The 25,415-nt window shown below is 40.4% G+C and overlaps 1 protein-coding gene across 4 annotated transcripts in view; it reads right to left on the reverse strand.

The window, feature by feature from the left end:
* Positions 1–25,415, reverse strand: part of HACE1 (HECT domain and ankyrin repeat containing E3 ubiquitin protein ligase 1) — a 105,959-nt gene that overhangs the window by 15,213 nt on the left and 65,331 nt on the right. For all 4 annotated transcript variants that reach the window (XM_075862215.1, XM_075862213.1, XM_075862211.1 and 1 more), the window contains 7 exons: positions 23,475–23,543; positions 21,418–21,505; positions 15,810–15,921; positions 15,630–15,727; positions 9,735–9,822; positions 9,492–9,641; positions 7,470–7,666 (listed from right to left, as the gene is read on the reverse strand). In XM_075862215.1, coding sequence (XP_075718330.1) covers positions 7,470–7,666; positions 9,492–9,641; positions 9,735–9,822; positions 15,630–15,727; positions 15,810–15,921; positions 21,418–21,505; positions 23,475–23,543 — 802 coding nt within the window. The remainder of the gene's footprint in view (positions 1–7,469; positions 7,667–9,491; positions 9,642–9,734; positions 9,823–15,629; positions 15,728–15,809; positions 15,922–21,417; positions 21,506–23,474; positions 23,544–25,415) is intronic.

The following is a 25,415-nucleotide window of genomic DNA, read 5'->3' on the forward strand; positions in this document are numbered from 1 at the left end:
GTTTTAGTAAATACTTGAATTCCCCATGAAATGGAAATTCTGGAACATCTTTTCTTAGAACTTTACATTGTGCTGTTCCTCTCTTATTCCTCCTAGAAATGTATGAATACATTGTCAAGTGGGTGTTACTAGTTGGGGGTGTCACTACACAGGCTGACACTATTCAATTGGTGCTGACAGAGTGAGAATGTAAAGTGAACTCTTGGAGCCTCATCTTAGCCTAAATCCACCGCTACTGTCTACATTGCCTCAGGTACCCTTCTGAACTATAGACATTGCATTGTACCTGTTTGGCCAGCTGCTATCCCGCTACGCGTTACGGCCCAGTGGGTCCACACCCCGCACCGTGACAGGAACACAGCACAAGCCGCCGACACTGTCCGTAGCTGATTGGACAGTGTCAGAGCGAAAACATCACGCACCCTTGCCATTTAGATAGAAACGCCCCATTGACAATTCAGGGGCTGATTTACATATCGGGCGCCAAATATAATGGCACCGATATGTAAATAACGGAGGAAGATAGAATTATTTTTTTTAAGTGAGACAGGGTTTGTGAAGCCCTGTCTATTATATGCTGCACGTGTATGGGCAGGTGAAAGGTTCTCTTTAAATCACAAACTGCCCCAGATGACCACCAGCAAAAACACCATGGTAGGACAGCATGTGACTTTGGAATATTTCATAAAATCTGTTAATCCAAAAAGCTGGTGCTACTTTTTCACTCGAAAAGAAAGAAATGTGTGCAACTTTAGTTTAAAGTAAAATCCAACTTCAATTTTGCAATATCTTGAGAAGACTAAACAAAAAAAGGGAAACTATGGGTGGCATATATCCACTCTGCAAACTACTTAGGATGATTATATCTTGAAAGCATACTGTTGTCAGTGACGATTGGATGATCTCTCACTAAACTAGAAGTTAGGGAGCCTTACAAAAACCATTTTACCTCTAGAAGTCTTATCTACACCAATAGATACTGATCCATCCCTAAATTAATATTGAGGCTCACCAGAGCATTGTCTTTCTAGACCTAGGCCTCGGTCTGTACCTTAGCCCGAGATTTGCTCTGTAAATTTAAGTCAAATTTCTAAAAATAAAAAAAATTAAAAATAGAAAATGAAATAGTCCACTCTGTTCCAAGATGTAGGTTTAATGTGTATTCATTATTCTAAAACACAGTACTTCAACATGAAGTCTTTTAGCATCTGTTCAAAATCTAAAAAAATAAAAGGAAGTGTAGTCTTTAAATAAAAAAAATGTAATTCACAAGCTTTCTAGTTTTACTTGATTTTCCAAATCAAATGTAGACAGACAATGAACTCAAAATGTAGGAACAGGAACTTGACCGGATACTTGGCTCACTGTGCGTTTAACCTGGAATAGCCACGATCGGTTTGCATCCCGATCATATGTATGAGTTAAACTAGCAATGTTTGCTTGTCTTAAAGGCGTTGTCTCTTGAAGACCACCACATTTTAACCCTATATGGATATCAAATCGGGAGCTGGAGGGGAGACTGAGGACCCACTATGTAAGAGCATCTCCTGTTCTTGCAGACTCGAGCCATCCATGTGCTTCATGGCTGGCTATTCATCTGAATGGCTGTCATACAAAACTACATTTGATGGGGAAATACCCGGCTGGCCTTGGCTTACGGCAGCAAGATCAGATGTTTACCGGGGGTGCCAGGAGCCGGACAAGCAGCAATCATCCAAACATTGCAGCAGCTCTAAACTAAGAGGAGAGTTTTCTCAGAGGCATTTTGGATGGATATGGGCCTCTTGGTGGTTGCCCTCTACATATTCCCCTGCCCCTTATTCAGACACAGGGGGATCTTTATCAACGAGGTTCTTGATCTAAGGCTATATAGACGGTTTACCATATCTTAACCCCTTTAAAGACCAAGTCTATTTTGCAATAAGGACCACAGGAATTTCTGCATCGCCACAATCCTAGAGTCGTAAAGTTTTTACGTCAAAGTAGCCGTAAGAAGGGGTACACATAATAAAATTTAATCAAAAAGTCTGATGTATCCCAAAATGATGCCTTTAAAAACCGATGACATACATTGAATGCAGGAATAAATATATATGACGTGAGCCCCCTCCAACCCTAAGCGGACATTTTTGGCAGCAAGAATTTTATCATTTAGCTCTATGACCGTGATCATGCAAGAAAAAGACTTGTAGCCGAGTTAGAACCCTTTAAAAGATATATTAGGCCAGAGTTCTTGACTTATTTAGATAAAAACAAATGTTAGGTACACTTTAATTCTATGAGGTGGTGGAACATATGAAAAGGTTTATGCCAGTTTTTACTTTTCTCTCCACTTTCCGAAAGTGCAGAGGAAATGGGCGGGGCTTTGCCAAAGAGGGCATGGCCTAGGCTGGAACGTCAAATTTATTATAATTTACGCCAGACAACTGGCGTAAATTATAGCCGAAATCTACGCCAGCTCGCATAGGTTTTTCCGCTGCCTGGTGTTTGTCTCTTAATAAAGGTGTTGCATCTCACTCCAGCAAATTGGTTATAAAATGGCAGTCCTAATCTTCCCCTATGACTGCATAAAAGGAAGGAGGGGCTTGGCAGGAGTAACAGAAAAAGCTTGTTTGAAGTTAATCACCACAAAATGTGGACCTAAAACAAAAATGATGTTCAAAGATGGAGGTGCACTTAAAATGTAATATGCCAAAAAATATAGCTTAAAAAGGCATTATTTTTTTTTTTTAAAACGGACAGTTTTTTCTGGTCTCGGCACAATATACAAAGTAACAAAAGAATATAATTTAAAAGGTTGGAACTCTAGCCCATTAGGCCATTGTAGGCACCTCACTCACAGTAGTACAAACATTTCACTTTTAACCGGTCAAGCAAATTACAAACTCAAACTAAATTCAACCTCACTCAGAATCTAAACAAAAACGTTATGGGAGATCCAATGAGCAGTAGTTACACCTGTTTATAATGTACATTTGTAATTTGACTAGATTACCACATAGATCAAAAAAAGACATCACTTGACCCCTAGAGAGTTGATCAAACCACTACTGGGCACAGGTATAACCCCTTTACTACCTTAGACCTTCAGGAAAATGGGCCTCAGCGGTGATGCTAGCATGTGCGGCATGTCAATCACTGGCCACAGCGGTCACGTGGATGTACAGCACATCATTGCTCCAGTTAAATAAAGCCCGGTGGGGACCAGCGGTGCTGAAGCGGCAAGGGTGAGTATTATTTGAATTTATTTTTTTTTATATGTTCTAACATTTCCTGCTGTCAGATTAAGTTATTAAACTCGGACATTATTGTTAACAAAATATTGGGCTATCTGGTCATGGCGTTCCTGTTAAGACCTATGAAGAAGCAAGACAAGATTCTCTCACTGATAATACAACAAAGAACGCTGCTCAACCTCTTGCAAGGTTGCCCCTAACTCTGCTCGGTCTTGGGTCTGTGATGCAGTGTATAGACTCATTTCACTAGCGGCTTTGGATGGACAGACTAGAATTTACAAATGAATATGTATGAAGGGGATGTTCTCTCTTGGACAAGTAACTCCAGTGTTTTGGCAGGTGGCCCTCAACCAGGGCTGAAGTACAAAATGGGCAATTGCCCAGTGTCCTCCACCAACCAGTTTCCTCCATCCTTCACCAGACATTCCAAGCTGCTAAATATAGGCGTCTGAAAAACATACTTTCAACAATATAAAAGTTTTAATATATGGCAGAACTTCTTACGCAGCTTAGCAATGGTGAGGGTCAAGGGTGTCATTCTCCTAGCACATAGTTCAGACGCTCCATTTGCCTGCACGGATAACCAAATATAATTAAGGGGCCGAACGTGTGTTTAAATTACCAGAAAAGAGCAGCTTCCAGACACCTCTGGTACCACCAATCTCCTAACTGAAGAATTGTACATCTTGAACTTCTATTTCCCTAACAGCAGGGCTACCCCTTAATACAGGTTAAATGGTTATTGTAGATTGGGTTCCTTTGACATCAGCAGAATCGTTTTACATTTATCAAATATTTATTTCCAGCTTAAAGAGGACCAGTCAGCTTACCGGATATGTCTGTTTTAATAAATACTTATACTACCCCTAAAACAACAATACTGGAGTATCTTTTCCAAGAACTCTGCATTGTGTTCCCTCCTCTAAATGGTTTTTTTTTGCATTGTTTCTACACAGTCTGACATGTGCCGGCCTTCAAAAATTGGTACATGATCCAAACTGTCCGAAATTTAGCACCCAACCCCCTCAAGGTTATATCCCTCTTTAAGTGGAGGCCTACGAAGGGATACATTGTTCTCCATTGCAGACAGAGCACTGGGGTAACCTTATCGCTGAATCCAAGTCATCCTTTTCAGATCCCACTAGTGTCACTTTATTTTTAGTGGTTTAATATGGATTTGGGATACAGCAGCATCAATGAAGAGGAGGCAGATGATAAGTCATAATAGTATTTTGGACATATGCGACAAATAAAAAAGGACATAAAAAGTTAAAAGGAAAAGATTGATCAAAATAGGTGCAATGAAAAGTGAAGTTGCTGCCGATGGCAACCAATCAGATTATGCCTTTTATTTCTCAGAGGTCCTTTGAAAGCAGCAACCTCATTGGTTGCCATGAGCCACTACTCTACGGTTCCTTTGCATCAGTTTTGATAAGTCTCAGCCAGTTTTTACATAAAAAATGATCCCATTACTACAAGAATGTAACAAATAGTCCTTATACATAAAACACAATTCATTGCAATTACCTATGCTGCATAAGATCCTGTTAAATAAAACTTGAAGCTAGACCGCTTGCTACACTAGCATATAAGTCCCAGAATTCATAATTCCTTATCCAAAGAAATTGCTGTTCTTTTATGCTGTGCTTTTCTCTAGAATGTCTGTGTCTTGCAGATGTATGCATTTCACAAGGTAAAAAGAAACTGCCGGAGCTACCCTCCAGCAATTGTTAAGAGGTCAGCACTCCGCAGACTAAAGAAAAACATGCAGCAAAGGGGTTTACAGTGTGGATTCAAGCAGGTACGAAACATCGACTCATTTCAACAGGATTTGTGTTTATCAATTGTTTTATCAGAAATGCGATTAACTAGAAAATTATGGCATCAAAGGATACAGAGCGCTAGTCCACATTCACACTTAATTGAATGGCTGTCAAAAACCAGAATAAACATAGCAATTAAAACTGAAGACTCATCTCAGAATGAGATCCTTGGAATAATGCATTTACTTATGTGCGGTGCAATCTCATTTCCTTCAGACCTACTTTAACCTTTACTGCACTAGAGTTCTCATATCTCAAAGTGAGAACAGATTTGGGCATTTTATATAAACATCTATATACACACACAATATATATATATATACACACATATACACATATATATATATATATATATATATATAGCTCTAGATATATACACACACACACATATATATTTAATTATATTGTGTGCATAGGTATCTAGATGTTTATATAAAATGTATATATATATAAAATGTATAGATATATATATATATATAGCAAGAAATCCAAATACGAGGTAGCACTCCGGTGTCAGTGAAAAAATTATGAGGATCTGTTTATTTCACTAAATGCAATGTTTCAGCCCTACTCAATCTGGCTTTTCTCAAGCCTGCAGAGTGTGCGATGACACGATTAATTGTGCTTTATCCCGTAGTCTGTTGCAATTCTCATGTGCACTCTATCTTGGAAGATACTTGCAGCTAACGAAATGTGTTTTACTGCAATCCTCTGTGTGGAAAAAAAAACGGATGTGCCAAACAAGGCAGAAAACCGTCCTAAGTGTCTGCCTGCTGAACAGCAGCAGTCTTTCCCGAAGACTAGCAGGGGAGAGAGTGTGGGTGCTGATCTTGAAAGTGCAAAGCGGATGTCAAGGCTAATAGCATAAATGAAGCTTCGAAGCCAGCGCATACTAGTAAAGTAGAAATGTTTTATGAGCAAATATCGGAAATTAAATTCTCAAAATAAAGGAGATGAACTGTAAGAAGGAAAAAAAAAAAAAAAAAAAAAACACAGTACAGCCACAAACCTAACATAAAACGAAAAAATAAAAAAAAAAAGAAACATAAAAAGTGCAAACAGAGGATTTAACTATGCAACTTGGTTCCCCTAGAAACGAAACTAAATATAATCTATCAACATACATTACATTCCCATCCATTTGTCTGGCCCTGCTGTTGTCTGCTTTAATAGTTTTCATGAAGACCATTTCAAATCATTACTCTAATGTCCTTCCTTTATAAGATGGGCCATTAAATTAGGATTATGAGCACAGACCGATAGCTGCAATTTCCTAGCGTTCGCTGTAACTAAAAGAAAAAATGCGTGATTAAAAATAAAGACCTAAAAAAAAAAAAAATGCTTGAGCGACACCCAGCCCCTCGAAAATATCGATTTAATATCATATTCATAGATCATGGTTGTGTGTGCATTGTTAAATATTCATTACGTTCTTTTCCCAGAACAACTCTGGCCTGACCTGTAACTGGCACGATTTTATTAGTCTGTGTCAGACAATGCCATTATCACTTAGTCGTAGAAGGTAATCTAAATTTTCCCCAACATAACCAATACTTTATATATGACCCGTAATTTATAGCATTCAATTTCCCAGCATTTGTACACATGTAAGAAAAATCGCATACACCCCATTACCTAGCCTTCAGCCCTAAATCACCCAAGTCTTCAATCATCTATCATTGTTCTGCTTTTTTCTTCCCCAGACGAAAACTGAAGACATTTACTGAAACATAAAGCAGAGATCTCCCTCGAAGTCAATCTGTGTATTTGTCATAGGAAAATGGATGTTCATAATTAAAATTGTGGCAGAGCCCGGATTCTAAACCTTTTTCTGCGCTGACGCTCTGTGACAAATGATGGCTATAAGCACCGTGACACAGAACGCATATTATTTCTGCTAAACGCAGCTAATAAATGGAACGCTGTCATAATATTCAGTCTGTAGTATGCTGTTGGGATAACATGCTGCAGATTAAATAGAAATATTAATAGAAGGAAACGCGGTACCCAAAATAACATCAGAGTTTCCAGTAATATTGAGAACCACCTCTCAACAGCATGCAATGCATTCATGTATAATTCATTGGAACAGAGGAACTCATCTTGATGGGCTGTTATCTGTTTCAACTTCTCTGCCAGTTACTTTTCAGATAAGCCAAAAGCTCGCAAACTCGCAGCCAATGTTTAGGGAATTCCAACCAATGAAACAGTTTAGCACGGTTAATAATATGATGGATTAGTAATGTCACTGACTAATGGCAGCAGAGACTCCTAAAAGTGTGGAATTTTCCATATAGATATCATACCCCAGTGGACCGGATACAGTAATTTCAGAACGATATCAGAGCGTGAAGTGTATCTTTCCAGAGACGGTTTACAAGCACATCTTGACACTGATCTCATCACTCACCTTGTTCTCCTGTGTAACAACTATACTTGCCCCTCCTGGTTTTAAGGGCACTTCTTCCATAGCTCCAAACACATCAGTCTCCACGGAGAACGTAAGTTCCAGTCCCAGGTCACTAATATCATTATCTAAAATCCACTGCAAGTTCTTGGCGTATTCTGGGTCAATGGAGGCCACGTCCTGATAATTTACTGGGATACCTGCAGTATTAAAGCATGCAGATATTTAGGAAGAGATTTCTTTCCGTCCAATTTACTGGTGTATGCATTTATAGCACAATGCTGCCCTCTTCAGTCGAATTAATGCACTGCAATTAACTAAACTAGAGACTGACTGCTATTGATTGACTTCAGCGTATTTGTGTATTTTTGACATACATGTATTTAGCATACTCTGTACAACTAGTGGCTGGTTGTGATTAGTTATCTATGTGTTATACCTGTACCAGTCACGTTCCTATAAATGGTTACAGCTACAGGAAACAGCAATGAGAGAATTTAACATTTTACATTTCTATGTTTGATTTATAAAACAAATGAATTGCAGAGGACATTGCTCATCACATACGTCCAATTTAATGACTTACTCATCAACCACAGCATTAAACAACAATTCTTACACCACTTAGATGTGTACTAACTTAACAATACATTATTACAGTCAGCCTCCCCCGGAGACAAGGCAGTGACTTTTACAATAATCCCCCTAGAGAAGCAGAATGGAGCAAACGAGCCCTTAAAAAAACAGGCAGTTTCACATCTCTCAAGCCCTTCATGACCAGCAAAATGTTTTTAGTTTTGCCTCTCCACCTTTCAGCACCCATAGCTTTAATACATTTTTTCATTGACAGCTATATAAATGCCTTGTTTTATTCTAAAGAAATTTTTTTTTTTTTGGGGGGGGGGGGGGGTAGAGGATGTATACAAATTATTGAGCTAAATATAGGAATAAGCTATTTTCTGCATTTTTGTTTATTTTTTTTCATTTCGTTCACGTTTCACACTAAATAACCCGTTACATTAATTCTTCAGGTTAATTTGATAATGTAGACACTTAATATGTAATTTTTTGTTGTTTTTTTTATATATAGTGTATGGGCAATAAAATGTGTTTTTTTGCAACATAGTGACTTGTTTTTGGACCTTTTTTATTAAAAATGTTTTAATCCCATGAAGGGATAACTTTAGCTGCAACTTTATTTTTTACTTCAAATGCATTAGCATACTCTCGTATATGAATACATTACACTGTATCACTATGACACAGGCTTCTATTAGGACAACACATAGTGCCCTAACCGAAGAGGTTACTGAGCACACAGCCCTGGAGTCATTTCTAGGTCCCCAGGTCTGACTGAAGAGTGTTTCCCCACATTCCGATCACATCACAAGGTTTCCAGTGACGCGATCGAAGAGGGGAGTCCCCTTTGATCATGCAGTGGTCACTGCGACTAATGGGTTAGACAGCTTGGGTCGGATTATTTTCCAATCCCAGCAGTACTCAGAAGACTTCTCTAAGTTCAGGAACGGTTAGTTACAGCTTCTGCATAGAGAATGAGCGTCCCCAGGAGCGCTCATATGTCTTTTCTAGAGCAACGCCAAAAGACGTCACTGGGGACCCGCACCGTCCGCCGTCAAAAGCCAGCGGGCGGTCGTCGAGGGCTTAATACAGTTGTGGTATTTGCTTTACAATATAAGTCCACTTTTATATAGTAGATACAGTATGAAAGTGCAAAGGGTTAAAAAGTACTGAACAGTGTGAACCCGGCTTTACACTAGTTATGGATGTATGGCTTTTCCACAATAGTCTTGCCAGCCACATGTAAATAGAACTAGGACTAATGTGGCTGCAAAAAAGCCACAGTATTGTGGAAAAAGCATTTCATACGTCTTTCCTTTTGTCATACAAAGTATTCCGTGTATGGCTAGATTAATTATAAGAAATTGCGACAGTCCGCATGTATATTCAGGAAGCCTAGTTCACATTTTCAAACAATAAGCAAAGTAGAATGGTCTGCATTCATACCTAGGATGTGCTTGTAAAATGACCTGGTGAAGTAAATGTTGACCAGCTGTCTGTGATAAAGTGCAAGTCCCAGGATCTCACCAGCAAATCGAAAATAGTTCAAGTGATCTGGATTTACCGAGGAGTTACTATTTGGCTGGAAAGTTGTTCCTATACAGTAAAAACAAACAAAAAACACAATATAAAAGTCAAATATTATTGCAGTAAGTAAATGTTATTGCATAATGATCTTTGAATACCTACCATCTGCCGATTGTGTGAAAAGTGCATAATCAGGATTGATGATTTCAGAAGACAGAATATCAAACCACTCCCGTACAACTCCTTGTCCCTACAATACAAATTTATATACAAAAAATTATTTCGCAATTGTCACAAGCAATAATGGTATTTTTATTGTACACAATAAAATTGTGGCACAATCAAGGTGGGCATTAATAATGATTTCTGTCAAAGTGGAGTGACATTACTGCTTCCACACACATTCACCTGCCACATTTTGTGGCTCAACACATATTGTGGGCACAACTTCATCAACATTTCGGGTGGGTTCAGACATGACGAATATTTCCCACCACAAATTTTGCTTTGAATCTGTGGTACAACTCCTGCAAAATCTGCATGTTACACATTGCATTGCAAAGGAATAAATACCACAACACAATGGGCATGCCACAGATCTGATGCATGCCCTAAAATCTGCTGCATGTATTGTTGTGAATTTTCAGGGTGGAATCTGCACCAGCAATCTGTGACCAACGCCCTTTGTCGGAATGTGGCCTTGGGATGTCCAAAGTCACATTACATTGGTTATTATAATCCAGCAGCTTCTATCGAATAAATACCATGTTACAACAGTAATTTAATGCTTCCATAAGACAGTATGTTCTTTGAAGATCTAGAATAGTTGACTAGATTCTTATGTCTATTTCAGTATTGGTCATACCTGGACAGGTGAATTCTAAAATAAAATTTAATAGAATTTATAGTATAGTTGAAAAAAGATAGACCTACAACAAGTTAAAGAGGCTCTGTCACCAGATTTTGCAACCCCTATCTGCTATTGCAGCAGATCGGCGCTGCAATGTAGATTACAGTAACGGTTTTATTTTTAAAAAAGTTGACCATTTTTATAGTTATGCAAATGAGGCTTGCAAAAGTCCAAGTGGGTGTGTTTAAAAGTAAAAGTCCAAGTGGGCGTGTATTATGTGCGTACATCGGGGCGTTTTTAATACTTTTACTAGCTGGGCGTTCTGATGAGAAGTATCATCCACTTCTCTTCAGAACGCCCAGCTTCTGCCAGATCACGCTGTGACGTCACTCACAGGTCCTGCATCGTGTCAGACGAGCGAGGACACATCGGCACCAGAGGCTACAGTTGATTCTGCAGCAGCATCGGCGTTTGCAGGTAAGTACGCACATAATACACGCCCTCTTGGACTTTAGAAAGCCTCATTTGCATAACTACAAAAATGGTCATAACTTGGCCAAAAATGCTCGTTTTTTAAAAATAAAAACGTTACTGTAATCTACATTGCAGCGCCGATCTGCTGCAATAGCAGATAGGGGTTGCAAAATCTGGTGACAGAGCCTCTAACTGTGTGTGTCATGCCTCCAGCATTATTAATGTTAATACTTGAATAACGTACATAGGCACTCCATCTAGTGGCTGACTTTGCCTATGAGTATTTTATACTACTGCTGCTCGCATCCCTCTACCAAAGGAAGTGAGGCATTCTGGGATGAAGAACCTCCATACAGGATTGTACTGTGGAGGAAAGACACCATTATATTTTCTCCCCTGTGGCACCATCACTAGTAAGTTTAAGGACTCACCCAGCTACCACTAACTAAATAAACTGGTGTTTTCAGCTGCATTTTCTCCAACTGTATTCAGCGGACTGGCTTCCCACACGTTCATGTACTGTATGTTTGCTAACAAGTTATGTGTCAGCCATTTTATCACATGCTGTTATTTTACCTGTATATCTACATGTGTTGATCCATATTTTATGCTTATTGCTTTCTAGTTTCACCACAATCCTTTGACACAATAAATTATACAGACTTCACCACACAGTCTTGTTTATTGGAGATTAGGTCGGTTTATTTGCATGTCACACTGCACACACACGCCACAGGGTAACGTGTAGCGAGGACAGAACAGTGTGTGCCATTTTTTTTTCCCTGCAAAATATTCATGTAAAGTACGCCATCCAAGAGGTGGTGTAAAAAAGAGAAAAGTGTCTTATAGGGCTTGGCGATTAATTAAATTAGTTCAATTATTTCGCCACTAGAGCGCCTTACGATTCTGTTTTGACACAGAATTGTGAAATTGAATGAATGCATGCATTCAGAAGAGGGAGAGACGCCGCGGTGCACGGAGTACAAGCCTGTAGTCTAATCACAAACCAGCGGACCCGTCCCCACAGCAGCATTGGGACGCTGCAGCTATTGTAGCAGGGAATATGAAAGCTCCTTTAGCGGGACCAGAAGTTTCTCAGACACCACAAGTTATTGATCAATGGCTCTGGCGATGCTGCCTTAAAGGAACAGTGTCATCACAAATATTTTTTTTATATGTTAAAGATGTTAGTGCCTTAATATAAACGTTTATTTTCATTTGTGTGTTTGTGTTTTACTGTTTCTTATTTTCACACTTTTTTTTCCCTATGGGGGCTGCCATTTTTTGTTCCATTTCTGTGTGTGTCGATTAACGACACACACAGACATGGAATACGGCAGCCACAGTCCCATAGGGACTGCGAACGGCTCCCGTCCCATTGACTGCCGTGTACGGCGTCTGTGTGGGAACTGCGCATGCGCCGCTCCCACACAGTCCTATTCGAAATTGGCGCCGTCCGGCGCCATTTTCCTGTGGACCGGAAGTCGCGGCTGGACAGTAATATTACTACTTCCGGTCGCGGCTTCCGGACAAGTGCACATGGAACAGCGGCAGCAAAGGGAGCGGACGGGCCGCGGCGGCAGGAGCAGGTAAGCGATTTCAATGTATGTTAGTGTTTGTGTGTGTTTACTACTGCATGTAAACCTACTACACTGTGGGTTACCTCAAAAAATGGCGACACACAGTGTAGGAGGTTAAACCTTTCAAACCCCTCGTTTATCCCGGCACTAGCCAGGATAAAGGAGGGGGGGATGCTGAGAGCTCACTAGAGCGATAGCTTTTAACCCAATGTTGCAATGCTGCAATTTTGGGAACTAGCTCCAAACAGCTCCATCTAGTGACCAAAAATGGGTAGTATTATAAATTTGAAAAAATTTATAATATTTCCTGACTCGCGAAAAAAATAAAAAAAATTTGAACAATGTTTAATCACCCACACACTAAATGTTTAAATTTTAAAAAAAAAACATGTTTTTGGGGCGACACCATGCCTTTAAGGTCACCTCTGGGGAATAATAAGGGTATGTTCACACGGCCAAATTTCAGACGTATTCGAGGCGTATTATGCCTCGTTTTACGTCTGAAAATAGGGCTGCAATACGTCGGCAAACATCTGGCCATTCATTTGAATGGGTTTGCCGACGTAGTGTGCAGACGACCTGTTATTTACGCGTCGTCGTTTGACAGCTGTCAAACGACGACTCGTAAAAATACAGCCTCGTCAAAAGAAGTGCAGGACACTTCTTTGGACGTTTTTGGAGCTGTTTTCTCATAGACTCCAATGAAAACAGCTCCAAAAACGAGTTGGTAAAAAAATGAGTTGGTAAAAATGCGAGTTGGTAAAAAACGTCTGAAAAGCAGGGTCTGTTTTCCCTTGAAAACAGCTCTGGAATTTCAGACGTTTTGGTTGACTACGTGTGAACATACCCTAAGAGACCAGAGAAACCCAGCTCATCTTTCTCTATCCTGCCTTCTCTTCGACGGACATACAGACGCTAGGAGCAGGCTGCACTCACTGGGTAAACTCCATTATTTCACACCAATCCCTTTACTTAAACTATTTATCGAAGTATGTTTATTTCACACAGCTGCAATACCACCAGTGCCAGCCACATTGGTTTCAGTACCAGCTGCAGTGCCCACAGTGGTATCAGTAACAGTTACAGTGCCCACAGTAGTACCAGTGACAGCTGCGGTGCCCCCCAGTGGCAGTCACAGTGGCCTGTAACAGCAGCAGCGACAGCCGCAGTGGCACCAGGTACAGCTACAGTGCCAGTCACAGTGGAACCAGTAATAGTGCCAACAAAGTGGCACAAGCAATTGCTGCAGTGCATCCTGTGGTAGCCACTATAAAGCATCAGTAACAGTTGCAGTTCCACCAGTGCCAGCCCCATTGATGCCAGTATCAGCTGCGCTGCCAGCCAAAGTGGAATTCGCATCAGCTGTAGTACCAGTCTTCGTGGTACCAGTAAGAGCTGCAGTGCTTTTAGAGCCAACCACAGCAGCACCAATAACCACTACATTGCCCTCCTCAGTGCCAGCCACAGTGGTACTAGTGACAGCTGCAGTGCCCACATTTCCACCACATCACTCAAATGCCTTATGCATATAAAACAAGTACATGTTTATTTCACTCTGCAAAATTATTTCCGAAGAGTCAGGGACACTGGGGTAAAATAAATAATAAAAGGGCAAATGAAGTCTGCTGTAGCAAAGTAGGCAATTTCACTGTGAATATTCAGTATATAAAGAAATTACTGCGCATGCAATTCCGTTAAGGAAAATAATGGGGTTGAATCACGTGTATATTACTTTATTGAAGACCATTCTTTAACATAAAAAAAAAAACATTTTAGTAACTTTGTAAATACATGTTATCACTTATTTTGTACGGATCCTGAGTTACAGCCTATACATTCACAATTCTGCTTGTTGTCATTCAAACCAGTCGACAAGCTTGTTGTCAGCAAGTTCCCCAACACCTAGCTAAACACAGATACTGCAGTGGGAATTAGGATTTCCTTCATCAGATTACTTTACTGTGGCTGGTGTGAATACTACAACTCTCTGAATGCTGATCACCAGCTAGCTCTGTGCAGATATTAAAGGGAACGGATCACATAGATTTGCTTTCCTAATTAAAATCAGATAGTGAAAAAAATATATATATTTTTCTAATCTGCTTTTATTTTTTGATTGTAGATTTTTTTTAAATTCTATTTTCTGTATTATGGGGCAGCCACCTTGCCTGAGCTGCTAACAGAATTTAGAGATCTGCTTTACAGCAGCGACATGGACCATAGGAACCTGTAAACAGGAGGAGACCCATTGACTTTGTAGAGGTCATTGCGCAGGAGGGGAGCGGTTTGTTTCCATCACCTATTGTCAATGGTGGTTCCTGTGTTATATATATATACATCCATTCATTGTACTCCTGCCTGTAATGATAATGAGATGACTGCCAAGGAGTGATCTCAACAGAACAGGAAGTGTCAATCTATTGTGAGGCTCAATGGCAAAAGTGAAAACTGCTAGATTTTAGGATAATTTTTTAATTAAAATACACAAAATGACTAGAAAATTCTTAAAAAATATGTTTAAAACATTAAAAAAAAAACTAATTCAAACAATAGGTCATTTTATTATGACACATTCCATTCACAGTCTAGAAGCCTGAAAAATAGTGAATACACCTCTGGGCTATGGCTATAATACACACTAACTTCGGATCAGTACAAGTTATGTCATGTATTTACAAAAGTTACTCTTTTAATGAAAATGTATTCTATAAGTAAACAAGAAAATGGTGTTCAAATGTAGACGTAGGTTTTAAGAAGGCAGTAATGTAAACCCAATATCTGCTTTCTTGTAATTCAACGTAAAAACACGGACAGACAAGCGGTCAGGTCTATAATGCGATCGGATCGGGATACTGTTGCAAGAACTAGTAGAGAAATCCTGTGAGTCCTGCCTCCCCCCACCCACACAAAGTAATTGAAAGCTCATCCTGTATACAGGGAAAGCGGTCAAACGCACTGTGCGGGTGGGGGAAGCAGGACTCACAGGTGTTCTCTAGCAGTCTTTACAGTATTTTAACAGCTGAATCAAGTCATGGAAAATAATATATCTCAGATCACATAATCCCCCATTTTATAATAAGCTGCAGTCAGAAAGGGGAGCATGGTAGACTGGACAGATTCGATTTTAATATACTTTGAAAGAGTATGGCATACCATGCCTTCTTCTCCATGGAACCGAACTGCAATCCCCTGCTTGAGCTTTTCACTATTTGATTTAAAGACCACTTCACAGCTACTCCTAAAAATAGAATCTAAAGATGTAAAAGGATTAATCACATTTTCTGTACAGCCAAAATGTTACATTTCCAGTTTATACTAATAAGAAACCCATACCTCTATGAACCAGTAATATGTCATTCTCACTGACAGGTCTATGTACCATATCAGTATCAGGCTGCCCAGCAAGCAGGTGTTCATAAAACCATTCACAACGCTCCTTAAAAGACTGAAATACAAGATGTCAAATTAACCTTTATGTCTTCAATGAACAGCTCAGTCAATAAATAGTAAGATCAATAGTTTACAAGCAAATTTAGGCCTATTAGACATAGTTCTAGGAAATGTTTGTAATGAAAAGTGCATGTGCAGTACCAAACGTAAAAAAACAAAAACACACACACTGCCCGTTATACAGTGTATTTGGAAAGTCTTCTGACCCTTTTACTTTTTGTTATGTTGAGGCCTTGTGTTAAAACAAAAAAAATGCAAGTTTTTCGCTATCATTCGGCACTCAATACCTCATAACAAAGTGAAAACAGAATTTTAGAAATTTTTGCAAATTTATTAAAAATTAAAACTCAAATTTCACACGGACATAAAGTATTCAGATCCTTTGCTATGACACTTAAAATGTATCTCTATGGGTCTCCTATTTTTCTAGATCATCTCTGAAATGTTTCTACACCTTGATTGGAGACCACCTGTGGTAAATTCATTTGATTGGACATGAATTTTGGAAAGACACACCCCTGTCTATATAAGGTCTCACAGGTGACAATGCATATCAGAGCAAAAACTAAGCCATGAGGGGGGAGAAAAAGTGCCTGTAGAGCTCAGAGACCGGATTGTGTGGAGGCACAGATCTAGAGAGGAGTACAAAAAACATTTCTGCTGCACTAAAAGTCCCCAAGAACACAGTGGCCTCCATAATTCTTAAATGGAAGAAGTTTGGAACAACCAGGTCTCTTCCTAGAGCTGGCTGCTCCACCAAACAAAGTAATCAGGGGAGAAGGACCTTGGTAAGAGAGGTGACCACTAATCAAATGATCACTCTGGCTGCGCTCCAAAGATCCTGTGTGCAGATGGGAAAAACTTCCAGAAGGTCTACCATCACTACAGCACTCCACCAATCTGGGCTTTATGGCAAAATGGCCAGAGAGAAGCTTCTCCTCAGAAAAAGACACGTGAAAGCCCATCTGGAGATTGTAAAAAAATAAAATAAAAAATCATCTAATGAACTCCGATTATGAGAAACAAAATTCTGTGGTCTGATGAAACCAAGATTGAACTTTTTAGCCTGAATTCGAATCGTCGTGTTTGGAGGAAACCGGGAACTGCTCATCACCTGCCCAATACCATCACTACAGTGAAGAATGGTGAGGGGGTGTTTTTCAACAGTTGGGAAAGGGAGACTGGTCAGGGTTGAGGGAAAGCTGAATGGAGCAAAGTACAGAGATATTCTTAATGAAAGCCTGATCTAGAGTGCTCCGGACCTCAGACTGAGCTGAAGGTTCAGCTTCCAACAAGACAATAATGCCACTACAGGGCCCGCGCCATACAGCCCCTAAAATTTATGGGCTGGGCGGCACGGGCCCACTTATGCCTGGTGGCATCACTAGCAACCGAGGGGGCTCCGATGCAAGCCACAGCCACATTCACTTATATCTGTGTCCTTTGGACGTAGATACAAATGCGTATTATAGGCTACAGGCCACTTTAGGCCACGCTGGTCTGCGCATGTTTCCCAACCGGAGCCTGTGCAGCACGCTGTCCGTCGCGGGAACGGGGCAAGGCAAGTACAATATATAATTCTTTGTTGGGGGAGCTGTGTGGCACTATTCACAAGGGGGGCTGTGTTGCACTATATATAGGGGGAGCTGTATGACACCATCTACAGCGGGGCTTCATGGCGATATCTACAGGGGGGCTGTATAGCACTCTACAAGGGGGAGGTGGGGAGCACTGTCTACAATTCGGGTGTGACACTGTTTACAGGGGGGGCTGCATAGCAATGCCTACAGGGGGGCTGTAGGCCACAATTTACAGGGGACACTATCTATAAGGGGGGCCCAGCCAAAAGTTTGCTATGGGGCCCAGTCTTTCCTAGTTACACCTCTGTGCTTCGAAACCTACACTAAAAGCACCTATAGGTAAAGCACCTATAGGCTTGTTCAGACACGGAAACAATTCGAGAGACCGGACTCCCTTTACTTATCCCTACAAAAAGCTCAAGACTATTGTTAAATATTTGAAACTACATGGTAGGTTCTTGCAAAACATTTATGCTTTCAACTTGAAAAATATGAAAGTTAACAAAATATTCGAGAGCCTATCAATAGAAAGGAATGACACTCATACAAAAATATCTACTGAAAGATATTCTTTAGAGAACTTTTTTTATTTCACCATAAAACACAAAAAAAAACAAAAGAAGTGAAAAGGCCAAGAAGAAGCTGCATAGCATCATTGCAGTATTATTTTTTTGATCTTGTATGCTTTTAAAATGATCAAGTTCAGATGCGATTTCTGGATATCCACTACATATACACAGACTTACAGCACTCTGACATTACACTTATTGTGCTATACCTCAAAGCTAGGAATAGCTAAAAAATGTACTCACATTTATTGTTACATTATTATTAGTTACCAATTTTGGCATAAAATAGAATACTGTCACAGAATTAAAAATGATGCACACTGTACAAGTCAGGGGCGTAGCTAAAGGCTCATGGGTCCCGATGCAAAAGTTCTTATTGGGGCCCCCCCCCCCACTGCAAACTTCTCATGACCGACGGCCCGCAGCTTTCAGCTGCATCGCTGGGTCTCCTAAGTGACCCAACAATGCAGCACTAGCAGCCAGGGATGACACTAAGGTCTTAAAAGGACAGGGGAAATAGCCCCAATACATATACCCCCAAAAAAATGTGTGTGTGTATAGGAGACAGCATATCTATAGCACTGCTAAACTATGGATAGGATTAGATACAGTGGCTCAGCAGATAGTATAACACATGATTGGATTAGATACACAGCTCCGCAAACAGTATCACACATGATAGGATTAGATATAGAGCCCAGCTCGCTGACATTGCGGCTCCAGCGCTGGACCCAGAGAAGGTTAGAATAATAATTGTTTTGCTTTTTTGTGTGTTAATTATCTTCTTGTGTTTTTTTACAGGTTCGGTCGTTAGACTACGTCGGATTCCAGGACTACTTCACTGACAGCGTTTTTTTATTCTCAATAAAATGTTTAATGAGGGTTGTGTGTGTTTTTTTAATTCAATAAAATATTTTTTCTATGTCCTTGTATTTTTTGAAACTTTATTATTACCGCCTTCGTAATAGCCGCTGGCTGATTGACAACCTCAGTTACAAAGGCGGGGCTTAATGTTATGCCGATGCAGAGGCTAACACTAACCCCCATTATTACCCCGGTACCCACCGCCACCAGGGGTGCCGGGAAGAACCGGGTACGATCCAGTACCCGACCATCTGTATTGATGGTCGGCACCGGGGCGGCCGCAGGCTGGTATTATAAAGCTGGGGAAGGCCAAAAACAGCGGCACTCCCCCACCCTGCTAATGCTAGGCTGCTGCTGTGTTGTATATGGCTGGTTATGAAAATTGGGGGGGACCCCACATCGTTCCTTCCAATTCTTATTTATTTTTAGATTTTTAAATGACGTGGGGTCCCCCCATTTTTCATAACCAGCCAGATACAATAAAGCAGCAGCAGCCTAGCATTACCAGGGTGGGAAGGGCCGCTGTTTCTGGCCTGTCCCAGCCTGATAATACCAGTCTGCGGCCGCCCCGGTGGCCGGCCGTCACTACAGATGGTCAGGTACTGGATCGTACCCGGCTCTTCCCAGCACCCCTGGTGGCGGTGGGTACCGGGGTAATAATGGGGTTAGCGTTAGCCTCTGCACCGGCTAACACTAAGCCCCGTTCAGTCACTCAGCCAGCAGCCATTACTAAGGCGGTAGTAATATAGTTTAAAAAAATATTTTATTGAAATAAAAAAAATAAAAAACACAACCCTCATTAACCATTTTATTGATAATAAAAAAAGCAGTCATCGAAGTAGTTCTCGAATCCGACGTAGTCCAACGACCGAATCAGTAAAAAAAACACAAACACAACAAAAACGATTAGTAACACATGTGGTAGGCTTAGATACAGGGCCCATGTGTGATCATGTCTGTCAAGGTAGGCCTAGATACAGGGCCCAGCAGACAGTTTCACATATGGGCCCTGTATCTAAGCTTACCATGTGGTTATGGTAAGATGCTTAGATACAGGGCCCCAGACAACAATAATGTTATACAGTATAAGATTACGGTCTGCTGGGGCCCTGTATATAAGCCTACTGTGTGGTAGGCTTATATACAGGGCCCATCAGACAGGATCACACATGGGCCATGTATCTAAGCCTACCATGTGATTGGCTTAGATACGGTGCCCAGCAGATAGCATCACACAATCTGTGATCCTCTCTCATGGGCCCTCTAAACCTGCTACATCGTAGGCTTAAAGGGGTTGTCCAGTCCCTAAACATTGATTGCCTATTCTCAGGATAGGCAATCAATAGCTGATGGGTCGGGGCCCGTCTCTCGGTATCCGCAAATCAGCTGTTTTGAAGGGGCCGCAGCGCCCTCGCTGACATGGATTCACAGTGCGAGCAAGTGACCGGAATGAAGGGGAAGCAGCTGTCATACGAGCTCTGCGGCCCCTTCAAAACAGCTGATTGGCGGATCCCGGGAGACGGACCCCGCCAATCAACTTCAGCAAACAGGGATATTAATCTTACCCTCCTCTTCAGCCGCGGCAGATGTCCAGGATCAGGATGCTGTGCGCGGCGCATAGTGTTGTGACCTCATGCGCGCCGCACAGCGCTGTGACTACAGGACCTCCGCTGCGCTCCCGAAGCAGGAAGGGAAGTACTGTAGTTACTATAGTAACAGGGGCCTGCAGCCCCAGTTACTATAGTAACTTTTTATTGATGTGGTGAGGGGGGGCCGCCACGGCTTCGGGGCCCGGTCGCAATTGCGACCGCTGCGACCCCTATAGCTACGTCACTGGTACAAGCCAAAGTACTACCAAATAAAACATAATGTACTAAGCACAAAACCAGAAAATATAGCACTGGTGAGAACTACAGCAAAGTACATGACAATACAGCTTTAATAAACGCACAGGGAACATATGAAAATTACACAAATAAGAAATCCCAGAAATTCCTCCCTTGATCTCCACCTTTCTTGTGGTCTCATATTGCAATCAAACTAAGAAATACATAAAGAATTCTCTTCTTTACGTGTTCTCACATTTCTCTTTTGGCTGGCAGCAGAAGGAGCCTCTTTAACTGCTTTGTCTGCAATAGGGGAGTTGTACGGTTTCAGCAAATGAATGTAATTTTTTGTATAATAAAAAGTTATACAATTTTCCAATAAACTTTATGTATTAATTCCTGAGTTTTCAAGATCTCAGCTTGTTGTTATTCAGTAAAAACATTTTACTCCCAGTAGATAAAATGCAGTCCAGATATTGAAAACCCAGACAAATTAATATAGAAAGTATATTGGAAAATTGTATAACTTAATTATACAAAAAAAAAAAACATTAATTTGTTTTAACTGGATAACCACTTTAAGGCATATTTTATTTAATTGGGAAAAAAAAGAAAAAAAAAAGTGTAATACGTAGAAATAAACCGTACTCACCTGAGCTTTTATGATGTGCATAAACCTTGACATCAGTTCAGGACACTCCAACAAAAAATGAAAGTGATCAAAAATGATTTTAGGGTTTCTGCAGAGTAAGGAAAATAACAGTTTGCGGTTTTTTGCAATGGCATTACAGAACAAAATTACATTTCCTTAAAATATAAAAGGGTAATTGTCACTTTCCAGTCTCATTTCAAGCATTACTTTATGCCATTATATTGTACTGGAAGTCCATTTGGCATAAAAAGGAGCAATTACTGAATAGTTCTAAACAGGAAATAGAGTAGAAAAAGTAGCTTATTAGTATGTTGCTTTCTTCATATCTCTTTGCTATGGATAACATACCATAATATAATGTGCCTTAATAGATAGATGAGAATCGGATCACGGCACAAGGAAGAGAGGAGAAATTATTTGCAGAAATATTAGGATAGTTTCTCTTCACCCTTGTACCAGGATCCAATGCCTCTTGATCTTAAAAGATGAGAAGGAAAATGGATCTCCCATGCGTGTTGTCAAAGAGGCCTAGAATGGAAACGCTTACATAGCTATACAGTGATGGAGAAGAATCTGTGTCCATGAAGCTTTGAACAAAACTGAGGCTATATTCTGTCAGTTGATGTGTTTTTCATGCTTAGTAGGAGTGCAGCGACATAAAAGCTATGTAAATCCTTGAAGGCAATTTCTTTTTTTTTATAGCCTGCTCAGATCAGTGTCACCCTTCTGTTCATGGATTCCGTTAGACCTTTCAGTCGGCGGAACCGATGAACGGAAAGAAACAGAAACCATAGCTTCCGTTTGCATTACCATTGGTTTCCGTTCCGTAAGGTTTCTGGCTTTTTTCACGGAAACAATAGCAGTCGACTACACTATTGTTTCCGCTAAAAGAACGGAAACCTTACGGAACGGAGACAAACGGAAACCGTTTGCAACGGAGGCATTACCGTTGAAATCAATGATAACGCAAACGGTAGCTATAGTTTCAGATTGCCTTTCCGCTCATGCGTTCCTCCGACGGAAAGGCCTAACAAAACCCATGAACGGAACCAGACGCTGATGTGAACAAGGCCTTAATAAAGCAATGCTTTATTTTGAACACGTTTTGAATGGTTTTATAAAAAATAAAAAAGTTACTTTTTAAAATACAGCTTCTATGTATTCTGGATCCACAGAAGGTGAATCTTGCGCTCAAAGCCGGATCCTTCAGGCTTGCAGGACTAACTGCTTCGGTGAGCCCTGGTAGCAGAATAGAGCTAATATTGATCACATCGAAGTTCAGGAACGTTCACCAAAGCAGTCAGTCCTACTGACCTGATGGATTCAACTTTGACTGCAAGACACAGCTTCCTTTTATCCAGGATACATAGAAACTATCTAAAAAAGTTTAAAAAAAACATGTTTTAATAAAACCCAATACAAAAGTTGTTTAGAATAAAATAATTAAAAAAAAGAAAATTGGCTTTAAAAGGTGCACAGGGCCTTTAAATATGGTGAGGAAAGTGCTTTTTTTTTTTCTTCATGATTGATAAACTTGTGGGGGACATTTACCAAGACCGACATGTAATTTGCCATTTGTTGCACAGATACTGGCTGGGGAACGATCTCATGCAGCTTTGTGCCTCCCCCAATTTTTTTACAAAAATGGCTAGCCCAAATCAAGCACATTTACCTCGTCACCCCAATTTACTCTTTGATTGTAAGCTTTTGAGAGCAGGGCCCTCACTACTCGTGTGAATTGTTAAATAATATGTAGCTCTGTAAATTGCTTGTACATGTATCCTTTGAAAGAGCTATGGAATATGTCGGCACTACATAAAGATTATTATTTGTTTGTTCTGTAAAGCAAATACAAGCAGCAAAAGTTACAGGATGTAAATGAGCCTCTAGCCGAGATTCGGCAACTGCAGTCATAATCTAGCTGTGGCCTAACATTTTCCAAGAAAGAGGCACGCTATATATGTAGTGGATGAAGAACAGAACATAGCAAATGTTACTACTAGACTGTTCAGCTCAGATGTCAATTTTTCTTTGAAATAGACACTATTATAACCTACCGCGTAACAAAACATTTAAGAACGTCATCATGTTTGCAGACAAATTCAATAAATCTTGGAGAAGTCATCCTACAGAAGAAAAACATACAACTAATTATAACTTGCCATATAAGAAGACGTTTTCCATTAGGAGCAGATAGGCATTAGCCCCTGTAGTTTGAATACAACTAGATAGAGAATGCTTTAAAGCATCATGTTGTTGTTAGGTCCAAAATGCTCCATTGATTTAATTCTTAGTAAATCTTTATAGCAGTCGGGCATCTAATTTTCTGATACAGAGCTCAAAATCGAATCCATAGACACCGAAGAGAACATACTGACTGCCTGTAGCCACCACTAGAGGGAGCATGGGAACATACTGTCTTACTATTGAATTTAAGGTAACTCAGTATGCAGTAAGCTCCCTCCAGTGGCAGCTGCAGGCATCCAGCAGATTATCTTTTAAAGAGTACCTCCAATTGCAATCTCAAAAATTTATTTATTACGCATTTAGAAATGAAATTAAACTATAACTATATAGTCCTTCTGTATATTTCCGATCTTAAATTACAAGCTGTGATGCAATAGTAATGATACATGTGAAATCTTCTCTGGTTCGATCTTCAAATGGGTGGTCACTTTGTTGTAACGTGTACGGTGCCCAGTGCAGTTCCGGTCTCTCCTCAGAATTTCTCTACAGACAACTTTTGTTGAACAACGTAGAGGAGAGACAGTGAAGAGAGCAAACGTTGCTCAATCCCTAAGCATGATGAGAGATAGAGAGATCTTCCTTATTATACTTAGGGATACTTCGATATTGGGGATTCATTTAGCTGCACGGAGAAGAAAAAAACCAGTGCAAAGACTGCATGAACAATACAATTTTTTTATTAAAAAGATGAACTATAGGACGTGGAAGAGATGAAGATTTTTATTGTGGGTTTGTAAAAATTATGCAGCATTGAGGAACAGGGACATTGCACATAGGGAGAGACCTGGCTCACTACCGGTTACTGCCCTCTGATCTAGGAGGAATTTTAGAGCGGGAGCGAAAAAGCACCTCCCCGATTAGTGTAAAGAGAGTCTAAAATCCGTCTCCAGCGTCTAAGCGTGCAGGATACAGATTCCACATGACAACGAGCAATGCTGTGCACAGGAGGATTACAGCGTTTGATACAGGGCTTTAGGCACTAGAACGCGGAAAGGACGCTTTGCAGGTAAAGAAGATAAAAGTAGGCAAACTTCAAACTCTATTGAAATAGGGAATGTGATTTATAATTGGAGGTACACTTTAAAGAGTCTGTCAGATTATAAGTGCCCTACCTCCTACATAATGTTGTCGGCGCTGTAATGTAGATAACAGCAGTGTTTTTTATTTTGAAAAACGACCATTTTTTAGCAAGTTATGAGCAATTTTAGATTTATGCTAATTAGTTTCTTAATAGACAACTGAGCGTTGTACAGAGAAGTGTATGACGCTGACCAATCAGTGACCAATCAGCATCATACACTTCATTGTTCCAGCCCAGTGGGATCCACAGCACAGCGTGATGGTCCAGTGAAAGACCACTGCACTTATCTACATTACAGCGCCGATCAGATTATGTAGGAGATAGGGCACTTCTAATGTGGTGACAGAGCCTCTGTCACCAGATTTTGCAACCCCTATCTCCTATTGCAGCAGATCGGCGCTGCAATGGAGATAAGAGTAACGTTTTGTTTTTTTAAAAACGAGCATTTTTGGGCAAGTTATGACCATTTTTATATTTATGTAAATGAGGCTTTCTAAAGTACAACTGGGCGTGTTTAAAGTAAAAGTACAACTGGGCGTGTATTGTGTTCGTTACATCAGGGCGTTTTTACTTCTTTTACTAGCTGGGCGTTGTGTATAGAAGTATCATCCACTTCTCTTCACAACGCCCAGCTTCTGGCAGTGTACAGACACAGCGTGTTCGAGAGATC

Source organism: Rhinoderma darwinii, chromosome 4 (assembly GCF_050947455.1).
Source record: "Rhinoderma darwinii isolate aRhiDar2 chromosome 4, aRhiDar2.hap1, whole genome shotgun sequence".
In the NCBI taxonomy this organism is placed as follows: Eukaryota; Metazoa; Chordata; class Amphibia; order Anura; family Rhinodermatidae; genus Rhinoderma; species Rhinoderma darwinii.